At 47.8% G+C, this 13,965-nt stretch overlaps 3 protein-coding genes across 8 annotated transcripts; 2 read left to right on the forward strand and 1 right to left on the reverse strand.

Annotated features, from left to right (window-relative positions):
- Positions 1–17: 17 nt before the first annotated feature.
- LOC122387104 (maleylacetoacetate isomerase-like) lies at positions 18–3,446 on the reverse strand. 3 transcript variants are annotated; one of them, XM_043376957.1, is made up of 7 exons: positions 3,399–3,446; positions 2,888–2,939; positions 2,368–2,432; positions 2,037–2,114; positions 1,762–1,839; positions 1,018–1,259; positions 18–522 (listed from the first exon to the last, which is right to left on the reverse strand). In XM_043376957.1, exons 2-7 carry the CDS (start codon positions 2,937–2,939, stop codon positions 399–401), a joined length of 639 nt encoding a protein of 212 aa, XP_043232892.1. In that variant the 5' UTR covers positions 3,399–3,446; the 3' UTR covers positions 18–398. The 3 variants fall into 3 exon arrangements, with proteins under 3 accessions (XP_043232892.1, XP_043232891.1, XP_043232890.1); XM_043376956.1 differs by lacking the exon at positions 3,399–3,446 and adding an exon at positions 3,088–3,271; XM_043376955.1 differs by lacking the exon at positions 3,399–3,446 and adding an exon at positions 3,073–3,271.
- LOC122387105 (short coiled-coil protein B-like) lies at positions 2,407–6,463 on the forward strand. 4 transcript variants are annotated; one of them, XM_043376961.1, is made up of 4 exons: positions 2,407–2,673; positions 4,067–4,272; positions 5,346–5,432; positions 5,617–6,463. In XM_043376961.1, the coding sequence occupies exons 2-4, from the start codon at positions 4,110–4,112 to the stop codon at positions 5,760–5,762; spliced, it is 396 nt and encodes a 131-aa protein (XP_043232896.1). In that variant the 5' UTR covers positions 2,407–2,673; positions 4,067–4,109; the 3' UTR covers positions 5,763–6,463. The 4 variants fall into 4 exon arrangements, with proteins under 4 accessions (XP_043232896.1, XP_043232894.1, XP_043232895.1 ...); XM_043376959.1 differs by lacking the exon at positions 2,407–2,673 and adding an exon at positions 3,483–3,584; XM_043376960.1 differs by lacking the exon at positions 2,407–2,673 and adding an exon at positions 3,570–3,598.
- Positions 6,464–8,933: 2,470 nt separating this feature from the next.
- LOC122387106 (COP9 signalosome complex subunit 3-like) lies at positions 8,934–12,774 on the forward strand. Its single transcript, XM_043376963.1, has 2 exons — positions 8,934–9,206; positions 11,314–12,774. Exon 2 carries the CDS (start codon positions 11,350–11,352, stop codon positions 12,658–12,660), a length of 1,311 nt encoding a protein of 436 aa, XP_043232898.1. The 5' UTR covers positions 8,934–9,206; positions 11,314–11,349; the 3' UTR covers positions 12,661–12,774.
- Positions 12,775–13,965: the final 1,191 nt, after the last annotated feature.

Raw genomic sequence — 13,965 nt, forward strand, 5'->3', positions numbered from 1 at the left:
CGATCGTCAGAGGCTAGTTCCCTTCACCGTTTATTATAAACGAAGTATAAAATTCGCAAAATTACGCCCGCGGGTTTCTCCAAAATAAATTGCACAAACGAGTATTATCGGATCAGTATTGATGCAAACACCGCAACACCAAAGCACAGCCGATCGGAATCGCCGATCAGTGCAGCATACACGCTGTTTAAGTTGGCACCAGTCACCGAGCACTTAATCGAAAATATATATGGCACGTCTGGCTACAAATTCAACAGTTCTAACGTTTAGATCTGGCTAAGTACAAAAAAATGGCACTTTCTCTCGGGACGGAAAATCGCATTGCACTTTGCCTCTCCAGATGCGCCCCCGACACCTCAGCTTTGCTCTCCGCTGACGACAGGGCAGTGTGAGCAGTGTTAGCGGAGCTCCTCAGGGCAGTCGGGCTGCTTGGTGGGGTGGGCCGCTTTGAACGGCTCCAGAGTGTCGAGGTGTGCCCCCACCCGGCTGATGGTGGGAAACTGAGACATGTCCACACCGAATCTGAGGAGAGCGGGTCGTGACATGGATAAATAAAGGCCGCTCATAAATAAAGCGCCATGAGTAAAGTTCATTCTAAAGGCGGTTACAGATGTACTCAATTTCAAGTTCGTATGACGAAAAAACTAGGAATGTGTCTAGCCATGCATAACTACATAGTTATACTTGGCCACGTTCGACCAAATAGCTTGCTAAATATCGCCTTGTTTGTAAAAAGTAAGTCCAAACCGCCAAATCAAATAAGCGCTGTTTAAATGCACAAGTCACATCAAACGAGCCAACATCGATAGCTATTAACCATCTCCTCGGACCTATACTATTTAAGGATTATCAAATGACATAAATGCGAAACGTTGGGTAATTTTTGCGTTTTATTTCTTTTAAAATGAATTCAAAAATTTAGGCCATGCATGCACTTATATGTCACATATATGTCACTATACTATTTAACCCACCCCACCAAACTCCACCCGGTCCATCTAGCCTTCTATCTCTCACCTGTTGGCGTTGAATATCTGCGGCACCAGGCAGCAGTCGGCCAGTGTGACGCTGTCGCCGACACTGCAGCTGCCGGCGCAGTCAGCCAGCAGCGGCTCCAGCGCTCGGAAGCCGCGCGCGATGGCGTCGTGGCCCCACTGTTTTTTGGCCTCGTCACCGGCCAGAGCGGCCACCTTCTTCAGCACGGCCAGGTTCTGCACTGGCTGGATCCCAGAGCCGATCAGCTCGCAGATTTCGCGGACCTGACGGCGGCCGGCGAACTCAGCGGGACGGTGGACGGACTCAGTGGGCTAGTTCAGTGGACGGACACGAGTTCAGTGGAGTGCCCTGGACGGACACGGCTAATTTTCACTGAACAGGTTCAGTGAACGGTGGGCAATGGACGGACAAAGGGGACAGTAAACGGGATCAGTCATGACTGGGATGGGCTGGACGAGATCAGTCGATGGGCAAGGCGGGATTAGTGGACGGGCTTGGTGGATGGTGGACACTAGAAAAGCTCGGTGGACGGACTGAAATGTTCGGTGTACGGTGAAGATCGGACGCGCTTGGTGGATTTACACGTAATTATGGGCATGAGTGGAACTTTGGCATAGCAGGTTGGCCAAGAACGGTACCTACTACCTATCAACCAAAAATATGCCTCGACCCCACGCTCGGCATGCCCTGTCATCAAATAATCGCCGTGCCTATTCAGCGTTCACTTATACGCGAAGTTCCGGGACGCGCTAGTCGCTACGCTACCTTTGCCCGCTCGATGGGTTCTTTGGGAAGCAGCGGCGGCTCCGGATGGGTCTCCTCCAAGTACTCCAAAATGCTGATCTGTTGGGAGGCAGACAGTAAAAAAGCAGCCTTAGCTACAGGACCACATTTATCTCGCCTGCTTGAAAGATCTTCCAGAAAAATAACATCATACTGTGTGACAACCATCACTAACAGTGGTAACACCAAAGCAACCAAAAAGAGGCAAAACATTCAATAAGATACTTTTACAAAAGAAACATCACTAGCTGCCTTACTGATTGTGTAAGGGTTTTTCCATTGACTTGAAGTGAAGGAACTTGTTTCATGGGGTTGATTTTGTCATAATCCTCAGCCTGAGAAAAGACCAAAGTCAGTTCAGTTCAGCATGCATTTCCAAAATATGTTTCAAGGAAGTTAAAATGTACATCTAAATTATGAAGTACAGCAGTCATTTTGAAGCACAAAATGTACCTACACAGATGTGAAAATCACCAGTACCTACATCTGAGGTACAAATATGGACAAATATTTATACCATCATTATCATTCAGAAACCAGCAAAGGCTGAAGCACTACAAATAACTCCACTCATTTGCTTTATCTTACCAATTGGTCTCCTTTGAGGAGATTCACAGGATGGTACTCATAGTCAATCCCCTTCACAGCCAGAGCTGAAAATAATATCGAAATGTGATATATTAATGTACCTAACAAGCCTGAGGCTGAACATGGAATGCTGGCAAAAAAAGTGAAAATAGGCCTACTTCCTCTAGGTTGTGTAAACTGCTGAGATCAAGATATCTGTGGCAAACATAATATCAAATTGAAAATGACCTGTCACTGCTGTTTGGTCATGAAAACAGTACCAGTATGAAGCATGAACATAATTGTCAGGTGAAGGAGCTGCAATCTGTGAGTACCTATCAGTATATGATGCTAAAGAGAACCTAATGCATATGATCTTGATCTGGAAAGCAGTCTGCAAACCAAAGTGATGGATTGAAATTATCAAAATCCTATAAGCCATCAAAATAAGCCATTGTTTATATTCATATTCCATGCCATAATCCATAGGAATAATAAAAATAGACAGGCAGTAGGTACTAGGTAGGTAGCAAATACTCACCTATTCTGACCCTCCATGAGCAGGAACTCCGGAAATATGAATACAAAATCATCTGCAAGAGCAGTGCTTATGGTTATTTCATTGGGTGGGGGCAAGGGGGTAAGCGAAACACAGTAAAACTAAAATTAATGGGTTCATGATGCATCGGAAAAGTATAAGCATTCAATAACAATGAAAAATACGACCTTCATGTCACAGACCGAGTTGAACTTCACACAGTGGCCAGTGCCACGTTTTTCACGAATGAATTGCACCACGCCAGTCTAGGAATTCACGAATGAATGAATGAACCGGTGGAATGGGGAAATCTGAAAACAGGGCTGTTGTTCTGGGTTAGGGCGCGTAGCAGCTTGGCTCTTGCGTCCAACTGAAAACAGGGCGCCTGGGGCGATTTGAAATTGAAATGAATGAATGAATGAATGAATGAATGAATGGATAGGCAGCTACTGCAGCATAAAGATGTATAATATGTTCGAAAAATTACTTCGTACACAAATTATCATCTTGTTACCTGGCAACGGCAGACTGCGCTCGCATCACTGGCTAAAATTAGTCACCGTAAGCAGCAGAAAACAAAATAAAATACCTACAAAATGTCGACACTGCGCAATATATGCCTAGGTCACAATTGTTTTGCGAAACGGCGTAACGCGCACCGCCGTGTGGTTTATGACCGTGGTGTGGTTTGTTGTGTCTGGTTGGTAGCTGGAGGTTATAATCTTTTTCTTTATTGTTTCAGAAGGGGTATTGAGGTGTCCCTCATTAGAACATAGATTATCTCGAAGGTGGAAATTTGGGGAAAGTTATTATTTGAAACCGTTAGAAGCCTTCCCAAATCCCATCACGTTGCACTGTGTCCACACCCAAATTCCTAAAACCATTTCAATTTCCATTGTGCTTAGAAAAGGCTATCTTGTGTTATAATAAATCTCCTTGCCTGAATACCATTAAACAAATTTTCATACAGCATTAGCTTTTGCATGAAGGCTGTCAAGAAGCATTCAATTTTGCAGCTTGAGCATGTGCGACTTGTCGTTTCAATGTTTTCCGTACCATGGCGATGAAGATGTTCAGGAGAAATTATCAATTTGAATGAAGATTTGTTTTCTAGTGAGATGTTTAAGACACTTGTCAAAAGGCATTGATGTACCATTGACATGCAACTATTCTCCCTTCCAGAAACCCAGACACCAATTGTCACCACCTTTGTTGGCAAGCTATAATGTCTGTAGGAGGGAGGGACGACCTAAGCATCCCACTGGCAGATGCTGACCCACAGGTGGTACTGCCAGAGGAGCCATCTAGTCCAGAGAGCACTGCTGACCATGGTCGAAGCTGCGAGTCCCTCTCGTCTGCAGTGGCTAATGGCACTGGCAGTCTGCACAGTGAGTGAGATTCAGGTTGATAATGTTTGTGAAACTGCAAGTTTCATAGTCTTATGTGTTAATTTATTTTTTTCATCATGTTCATCTCAGTTTTACCTCACAAACATAGCAAAAACTTCTCAATCTTATTTTTGTAACTTCCCAGTTTTATTTACAGAAGTTTATCATTACCTCTGTCATTATTGGGTCAGGGGCTATCGGTCACAAAAAAGTTTAAACAAAAAAATTTGTCAACGTTTCATAATATGATTTGAAGGCTATCAGTTGCAAATTTTGTCGGTCGCAAAAAGTTATCGTTCGACAGATACGAACCCCTGCAAAATGCTGACGAAGTTTGTGAATACCATCGGAAAGCTCCAGCCCGAACAATTTCTTGTGGAGCAGTCCCAATTAGCTTGTTACATTTACAAAGTTCACATAATGTCCTTCACAAAACACACCTAATTACAGTGTTGAGTGATGAGTTGCAGCAAATAAAATGTGGTTTTCTGATCTCATATGGTCTTGAATATTTTGGTCTATTCAGCAACTGTAGTTACTGGCATGTGTGGCAATCCAAGTCTCCCAGCCTAATTGATAAACGTGATAACTGATAATCATAGATTTTGACATGCATATGAGCTTGTGGTCAATTGGACTTCAGTGTGGTTACTGGTTAGTTGCTGCTTTGTTGGATTCATCAGTGGAATTAATTCAGCAATGCACAATGTAAAGGATACTACCACTCATATTCAGTGTTTTGGTTTTGCGCCAAATATTTCTACCCATTGGACATCGAAGTCTATTGGGGCTAGCTTTTTCGAATCCTCAATGAGTTGGCTAAATACACTGGATGTTGATGAATTAGCTGGCAGAGCTACTTCGCCGTCTGCGGGTGGGTCGGGCTCTTCTGCTGGACCAGACGTGCGTCGTTCGGCGCACTCGAAATGACGGCGATCAGCCGATTCCATTTTATGTCATTTTTACCAAATTATTCATCATGACTCACCAGACTTGCCCGCTGGCCGATTCATAGAAAAGTGAGTAGTTTGATGAACGTTTCGTAAATGACTTATTCTCCTCATCTGCGCTAGGTTTCGATCCAGACTTGAGTCCCGACGAACAAGAGGAGAAGGCGCGCCTGATCTCGCAGGTGCTGGAGCTGCAGAACACGCTGGACGGTAAGTTAACGGCGTCACTTAGGCATTGGGCCCGCAGTGTCGCTCAACACAGGCATTTATAGTGTAATATAATGCCCGCAGATTAGGTACCGACAGCATATTTGGTCGTATGTTTTGCTGTTTGTGAGCGATGCTGAACCTTTAGACTGTTGTCATAACGTTCTTCTTTTGGCCGGTGTTCCAGACCTGTCGCAGCGTGTGGACAGCGTGAAGGAAGAAAATCTGAAGCTTCGGTCGGAGAATCAGGTTCTGGGCCAGTATATCGAGAACCTGATGCAGGCTTCCTCCGTGTTCCAGTCCACGTCCTCGCCTAAGGTGAAAAAGAAGTAAACTGGGCGACCATGAAAAGCACAGCTTTAATTAGGTTCGCGCTTTTTCTGTTGGCGCTGGCTACGGTAAGGTAGGTATTTCAAAATGAGATGGATAATGACTTCCTTGAGAAGGGTCATGCTGAGATTTATCACTATCATACAGCGAGTTGATATGTAGCCCAATTGATGTCTGCTGGTCGCTTCCTTGCTCGCGTTTTGGACGTCAGCCCGATTGCAGTTCCAAAATGGAAGGGTGCTTTAACGCCACTTGCGCTCCAGAGCTGCGCCTTTTCTATCACACACAAGGGAATTCAGTGAACCTGCTTACCGAGTGGTAGCGAGATTGAATCTTATTTGGAGCTAGAGTCGTGTTTGAAGTAGGATTTGCAAGTCCGTTTAGTATTATATAATCTGTATTGTCATAAGCGATCGATATTGTCTTTGTCGCGATGTCGGGCTGCGGCATAGTAGAAGGGCATGCTTTCACAGGTGTTTCCAACCGGGCTTGAACTGAGTTTTATCATGACGGGTTTGCGTCCGCCCGGTGGGTGGTTTTATATGTTGTGTGCTGCGTCATGCCTGGTGCCGGCAGTGTTTTGTTGTCACGTTCCTTGGCGTCTGTGATCCGGCCCGCATTCCGCATGCCTCCAAGGCGGCCGTCGGTGCTCGCTGGCTAAGAGAATCTGCACTCGAACTACACGATAAAGCTTAACGAAAAGACGATGTGTTTGGTTTGAGTGACGCATTGCAATGCGCTCAATTCTGAGGAACCACAAGTCCCAGTTCAAATAACTGATCGGTCACCAGAGTATAATGCGTAATCGTATGTGGTAACTCGGGGCGGGAGGCGTTCAGAGACAGACGATTCGCTGGGAATCGTTATCAGGAGTGGAGTAGACACATAAATGACAATCGGCAGGATGCACCTCTGACGTAGTGCTAAATCGAACGATCGACCGGTCTTTTCATTGCGATTGGGACTATTAAGTAAACGACGAGTAACTGCTGCCTGTATGACTGCTGCTTTACATCTGTGTGTCATCTGAGGTGTTCAGTTATTATTGGTGGGAGTTTTAATTCATACTTCCGCTTGGCCCAGCTCTGATGATATTGCAAGACGGAAGTGAGGCGATAACCGAAGAGAGTTAACTGATTTTTTTTTTCAAAACTCCTAGATGGCTAACTCAGTTGAACCGGCTTTGAGATAGGTACTCGACAGGGTGAGATGAGATTGTCTGGGAAAGGATTTTACCTGAATATTATCTTCGCTCTTTCTGAAGAACGAAGTGTGGACTGCGGCGTCGTGCACTAGAGGAGGCGGTTTAGCAGACGTGGATGAAACCGTTTTAAAAGCGTTGGGTTAGCGAGCGTAGGCTAGGCAGTGACGTACCCAAGGGGGGGGGGGCACGGGGGCCAAGGCCCCCCCTGAGCGCCGGGCCCCTCAGGCCCCAGGATATTTTTTAAACACTGGATAAAACGTCTTTTACTCGGAAGAAAAATTGATATTAAAGTTTCATTTATGTGCCCTGGGTACCCGAGGGGCCCCTGCAGTCATCCAAGGGCCCCCAGTTTCCTGGGCCCCTGGTCGCCTAGGGGGCCTCTGGTAGCCGGGGGCCTGGTCTCATGGGGCCCCTGATAGCCTGTGACCCCTAGTCGCCTAGGGGGCCCTGGTCGCATGGGGGGGCCTCTGGTCGCATGAGGCCCCTGATCGACTGGGGGCCCCTAGTTGCCTAGGGGGCCCTGATAGCCGGGGGCCTGGTCGTATGGGCCCCTGATAGTCTGTGGCCTCTAGTCGCCTAGGGGGCCCTAGTCGCATGGGGGCGGGGCTCTGGTCGCATGATATTGAGGCCCCTGATCGCCTGGGGGTACCTAGACACCCAGGGGGCCCCCGGTAGCCGGGGGCCTGGTCGCCTTGGGCCCCTGGTAGCCTGGGATCCCCTGGTCGCCTGGGGGCCCCTGATCGCCTGGGGGCCGCTAGTCACCTAGAGGGCCCCTGGTCGCCTGGGGGCCCCTGGTAGCCGGGGGCCTGGTCGCATGGGTCCCCCTGGTCGCATGGGGTCCCCTGGGGGCCCCTGATCGCTTTGGGGACCTGATCGCATTGGCCCTTGGTCGCCTGGAGGGCCCTGGTCGCCTGGGGCAGTGGGGCCCCTAGTCATCTGGAGGACCTGGTCGCCTGGGGGCCCCTGGTCGTCTGAAAGTACGCTAATCACCGGATTGATCCCAAATCATCTGAGTGGCTACTGGCTACTGGATATAAGTAGTGACTGGAGTAGGCATTCATCGGAAGGAGCCAATATCTTTTACGGTGCCGGAGATATCACAGAAAAACAAAAAGGCTAAACTGAGTACCCCCCAACCTTGGCCCCAAAGGCGTCATTAGCTAACACAGGGATGTGGGTCGATTTGCAATCGCATTTCCTCCTAAGTCCTATTCCTCCAATTAATACAGAGTGTCCCAGAATTACCCAAGCATTTATTTTCTGGCTAAAAGTACAATTGCGCTCGATTCCTAGTGAAACATATAATAGCCGCGTTTACATAGGGCTAGTTGCCAGATAGTGGAATTCCGATAACGAGACATTTAATCCCCACTATTATTATATACCTACATATCCGGAATTGGAGGATGTTCAGTAATTGAGGCGCTCGCTCATAAAATGCCGTGCGTTTCATGCACACTCCTCAAGCAAAAATATTTTTACTTTCCAATTTTTAACATTTTCTCAAGGCTTAGATCGTTACAGAGACCGTTTTAATTGACTTTGATGAAGTTGAACGCGAGAAATCACAACCAAATGCTACATTAGGTTGTAAAGAACTGAATTGCGTTTTCCCACACACATGGCGTTTTCTCACCTATACGTCTGCAGGAGAGACCGGACCCACTGTGCCCCCCGCCCCCCCCCCCCCCCCACCATCGAAAGGTTCTTCATGACTCCCGGGGGCCCCCGGGGAACCTGGGGGCCCTATACACTGTGGGGGCCCCTTCGAAAGCAGGTGGCCCCCTCCTGGGCGAAATCCTGGGTACGTGCCTGAGGCTAGGTGAAACTGTCTGTAAGAATCTTGGGGTGGAACTGGATTATGCCAAATTTTTTAGAGGCCAAGTTTCGCCAATATTATTCTTGAGTAAAACAACATCGAAATAGTAATACGCGCGCCAGAAGTAGGTAACACGGTAGACTGTATGTATTGCCGAAACTTTAGGATATATGCCGACGACTGTATAGTAAGAATTTCGTGAAATTTTAACTCGCTAAACTGCAGCGTTTTAGTAAACTTAAGTACAATCCTTGATACAGTGCGACAAAACAGACGCAAGAATACAAATACGGTGAATGCATTTGTTACCGGCGGATAAGGAGGCTTAGGACATTCTGGCGATTGTTTTTCATTTACAGCGAATTTCTGAGGGGCTTTGCATCTTGAAAACAAGACTCAGTAGCCGTTGATGTAGTAAACTGAGGTAAGGAACTCAGCATCTATCTCCTGTCTCTGTCTGATCGATAACAAACATTCAATAATTTCATAAGTTTAATTTTCACGTAGAATTGCCGTTTGTAACAAACATTATGTAAGTCAGAAAGTTTGGTGGGTGCCTACTGTAATAATATTTTGTATATTTTTCAATTAGCTGGGAGATTCCTAATGCGTTTGTAAGTCTTTGCGGGCCAAGACTGTGAAATATGGCACATTTTGTTGAGATCCCCAGTGGCAGTAGCCGGTACAGGGTACCTATGTAGTTGAATGGGTCTCTGGGTCCTGAGGGCTGTTCGGGTCTCTGCAGCATAAATCTGTGGCCTGTGCTGCGTGCATCATACTTGGATGACATCACCTGACTGGCTCCGCGGCGCCTACCCTCCGCCAGCACGCCAGAGGCAAGCTCTGCTGCAGCCTATTTCATACGCAGCAAACTGTAGCACGGGGGGACTGGAGATTGTCACTGAAATAACCGTTTAAATGTGTTCAAATGTGGTTAATAGCAATGTGCCACTGAAAGAGTGATAATGATAGGTACCCCAAAAACAGCATGCAAACCACTTACAATAAGAAATATTGGACACTTAACTTTAATCCTTGCCACTTTCGTCTCCTGCAGTTATTTGTGCTACAGGAAAGAGAAGTATGCTTCAGTAGGTGACGTCACACAGGCGGTGACACAGTAGTGTGGGCGGAAATAAAGGGAGCCACAGCCCTCACAGAGCATGCGTGCTGCAGCATATTTCATTTTTGCTGTTTAGCAGAACAGCCCTCTGATTCAGGTAATTGATGCTACCTGATGGTACCAGGTACCAGTAGACAGTAGTGGTGCTCAGTTTTCATGGAAACATGAGCAGAATTGCCCATTTTGGTTACGTTTCCATATAATCTAAGAACTAACACTGACACTATTGACCACTGTTCTGTCAAGGGTCACAGTTACTGTTTTTTATCAGCAGGCTGTGAGGACAGAGCAAGCCAATGTTTCTTGGCTTCTCATTGGTTGGCTTCACATGGTCTGTGTGGTAGACTAATTAGAGGCCAAGTATTCACTACTGGCATTATGCCAGTAATGAACTTCCTTTTATTTGGGAACACTGGCAGCATGCTTATAAAAATGGCAACTTAATGATGCTCTGATAGCACTTTGTAGTGTTGTGTGGTGAAACATCAAACAAGGCCATGACAGTCTTACCCAGGTGTTCATTCTCAAATCTCAATTCTCAGGCATGCAGGCACTTCTGAGCTCCCACTCCAAGGCTGCTAATGAGACAGACAACTGTGTGTAAGGATGTTGTTTATTGGGCCATATGTTTTAGGGCCTTGGAGCCAACCACCACACTCTTGTCTTTACCACACACTCTTCAGTGCTGTTTATAAGGGTGATTTTCCTGGCATTTTTGCAGTGGTTAATGTGGGTACCTACCTATATGAGGCAGGGGAAGTGTTTTTTTTATCAGACCTCTAAATCGTTTCACCTTTGATCAAGGAAGAGCTGAATGGATTTGTCATCAGAGAAAGCCAATTGTATGTGATGTAAAGGTCCTAGGTCATTGGCTGACCTTGCATGCAGCTCAGGTCAATGACCTAAATGTCAGTAAGGACTCCCTGCACAAATGGCCTGTGCTGGCGAGGGTTAAAATGTTTTCAGATATATCAGCCACAACTACAAGCCTTCAGCGAAACAATAGATAAACTTGCTCTTTCATCGCTTGGTTTTTCGGCAACTAGCTCGGAAAAGTGATCCTAAATCTTCCACCCTGATTCATGAAGAATCCTCTATTTTGTGACACCAACCGCATATTCGGGAGGTGGCGCTGCTGACCTCTGAAGTGCGGACACCTCAAAATCATAAATTAAAGCAATGTCAGGTCACTCTCGAGTCGACGTTGACGGTCAACAGTGTTGACCGTGTACTGGTTAACGGTCGGTTAACATTAACGTCGTAAGCTATTTACGACGTTACTTGTTTATGACGTTAACCGTTTACTCGACATGTCACTCTCTGAAAGTCACTCCCCACTCCCCGTTACATAACTCGGCATCTTAACGCCTTATTTTACTGACACGACCTATTCTTTCTGATGTTCTAGTGAGCCGGCACCAGCAGCAGCAGCAACACCATCACCATGTCTTTTCCGCTGGAGTCGTTCGTCAACAGCGTCAAGACGCTGTCGTCCCAGGGCAACCTCAGCTGCCTGTATGAGTTCCTGGAGAACTCGTCCGAGATGCTCTCCAAGAACACCACACACCTGGAGGCGGCGCTGTCGTCGTTGGAACTCGGGCAACACTCTCTCGGCATCCTGGCGCTGCTGCTGGCGCGATTCAAGGCCGGCGCCGGCGAACCGGCCACCCTCGACCGACAAATGGCCGAGTTTGTGGAGGGTTGTGCCGTGGATCAGATCCGCTACGCGCCGGACTCGTACGCCGAACTGTGTCACCTCTACACCAAGAAGCTGCTGGAGCGTAGTAAGGCCATCAAGGGCCTGCGCGTGCTCCAGCAGGCGATCGCCAAGATCCAGGCCAGTCCCAACCAGCTGACCTCAATCCACGCGGACCTTTGTCACCTGGCGCTCAGTGCCAAGTGTTTTAGGCCGGCGCTGGACGTGCTAGACGTGGACATTGCCGATATTAGCAAAGAGAATGGTAAGTTCGAGTCGCGACACCTCCTTCTGTACTATTACTACGGTGGTCTGATATATACGGCGGTGAAGCAATTTGAGCGTGCGCTGTTCTGCTTTGAGATATACTTTTCGGTGCCGTCGCTGTCACTCAGTCACATTATGGTGGAGGCGTTTAAGAAGCACATCCTGCTGACGCTGATCCTGCGGGTGGAGGCGCCGCCGCCCAAACACTGCTACTCAGAGGTGGCGCGGACCACCATGGGTCGCCGCATCCGGCCGTTCTGTGTGCCTTACGTCGAGCTGGCGACGGCGTTCGCGCAGCGCAGTCCCGAGCCGCTGCTGGCGGTGGTGACGCGCCACCAGGAGCAGTTCACGCGCGACCAGAACACCGGCCTCGTGAAACAGGTGGTGGCCAGCCACAACAAGATGAACATTCAGCGGCTGACAAAGACGTTCGTCACGCTGTCACTCTCGGACGTGGCGTCGCGCGCGCAGCTGCCCAGCGCACAGAAAGCCGAGCTCCACGTGCTCGGTATGATCGAGGAGGGAGAGATCTTCGCGGCCATCGACCAGCGGGACGGCATGGTGCGCTTCCAGGACAGTCCCGAGCAGTATGCGGCGCCCGAGATGGTGGCCCGCCTGGAGCGCGAGCTGGCGCAAATCATGGCGCTGGAGCGGCGCCTCCAGCAGCTGGACGAGGAGATCCAGCTGGAGCCGCAGTATGTCCAGAAAGCCACCAAGACCCAGCACGAAGACGACTCGGGACAGGCGTGCAGCTCCTCGCAGAATAACAAGGTGGCAAACAACATCATGTGAGCCGCCCAGAGAGCCGTCACCATCAGTCTGTGTTATTGCCCGTGTTCTACCAGCGCCCTGGCTGGCTTATTGTGCTGCCGTCATGTACTAATGCAAATATAGGACAATGTGAAAGCGATCTTTAGACGACCGAAAGCCAGTAGACCAGATTTTTGCTTGCGCTGTGATGTTATCCGTTATGGTTGCCTGACGACGATCTCTTTACTGGCTACCCTGGGGTATTTTGGACTGTCTTCACACATCAAAAGTCAACCTCCATGACATCAAGTCAGACGTGGAATCATATTGTGCCGATAAGGAAACCTTTAAAAAATAATGTCCTTTGCGCTTTCCGACGCCATTCCGTGTGGCTCTCAATGTTGGCCATGACTATGTCGTTGCACATATCATTTGCACCTCATTGTCATTGAGCGTGCAAATTCGTCCTGGCTTCAGGGCTAGTAATCTTTTCCCAGTTTGAAAAAAGTGTTGGAACCAAAAGGCAAATGCTGAAAAATACGCGCATGAGGCTTTGGCCTGTGGGCCCGGATCCGTACTTGCTCGCCACTTTTCCGGTTTTTGATAGCTGAGAGCAGTGGACGGCCAAGCCAAGGTCAAAAAAACGAATTGCTGTCTGCTGATATGGTATATGGCTCAGTAAAGCAGCAAATACCTAACTCAGACAAAGTATGTAAATCAAGAATCACAGCAGACATTATTCGTGAGTTTGTGTGAAAGGTCACGCTGAGTCACGCCATGTGTTTGCTACTAAACCTTCATAGCATAAAGGCAACACGGTAAATACCTGGATATGGTAGCGTGCAAGAGTGATATGGTAGCTTTCAAATATGTTTACAGAAAAGGCACCTCTGGTCGCTCTTTTTCCGGTTCCGCTGCGACAAGTGAAGACGCCCCGCCGTCAAAATGCCTTTCGCTACGATTTGGTATTCGCACCCGAGGAAGTATGGTGCCGGCTCCCGGTGCTGGTAAGTTGAAATTTATTTGTACGAACTTGTGAAGATGTCGTTGCGTTTGAGGGTAATGAAGTCCTGCAAGAGTATTTTGCGGCGTTTGTGGCTCGCTCGATGTTCACCTGAAGTCGATATCTACCAGTCAAAGTTAAAATTTGAATTACTTTCAATTGGGATTATGCCAAAATTAAGCAATTTATGAATCACATTTGCAGTGTGCTTCCACTGCACAGTTATTCAACTATTGTTACTTTACATTTGTTGTCTTGAGAAGTGCAGCAGGTAGTTAGGAATTCTTATAGCAGGGGACTCACAGTAGTTACAGCCCTCAGTGGACGTGAGTAATGAATACCCG

The sequence above is a fragment of the Amphibalanus amphitrite genome, unplaced genomic scaffold, assembly GCF_019059575.1.
Source record: "Amphibalanus amphitrite isolate SeventyFive unplaced genomic scaffold, NRLGWU_Aamphi_draft 000273F_arrow, whole genome shotgun sequence".
Classification (NCBI taxonomy): domain Eukaryota; kingdom Metazoa; phylum Arthropoda; class Thecostraca; order Balanomorpha; family Balanidae; genus Amphibalanus; species Amphibalanus amphitrite.

What these genes read in the sequence shown, in the direction of transcription:
- LOC122387104 (XM_043376955.1), bottom strand. An exon ending in CTCATGGAGGGTCAGAATAG is followed by an intron (nt 2,433 to 2,887) that starts GTGAGTATTTGC and finishes TATTATTTTCAG; the next exon opens with CTCTGGCTGTGAAGGGGATT. An exon ending in GAAAAACCCTTACACAATCA is followed by an intron (nt 1,840 to 2,036) that starts GTAAGGCAGCTA and finishes GCCTCCCAACAG; the next exon opens with ATCAGCATTTTGGAGTACTT.
- LOC122387105 (XM_043376961.1), top strand. Translation starts at nt 4,110, where the DNA reads ATGTCTGTAGGAGGGAGGGACGACCTAAGCATCCCACTGGCAGATGCT. An exon ending in TGGCACTGGCAGTCTGCACA is followed by an intron (nt 4,273 to 5,345) that starts GTGAGTGAGATT and finishes CATCTGCGCTAG; the next exon opens with GTTTCGATCCAGACTTGAGT. An exon ending in GCTGCAGAACACGCTGGACG is followed by an intron (nt 5,433 to 5,616) that starts GTAAGTTAACGG and finishes CCGGTGTTCCAG; the next exon opens with ACCTGTCGCAGCGTGTGGAC.
- LOC122387106 (XM_043376963.1), top strand. Translation starts at nt 11,350, where the DNA reads ATGTCTTTTCCGCTGGAGTCGTTCGTCAACAGCGTCAAGACGCTGTCG.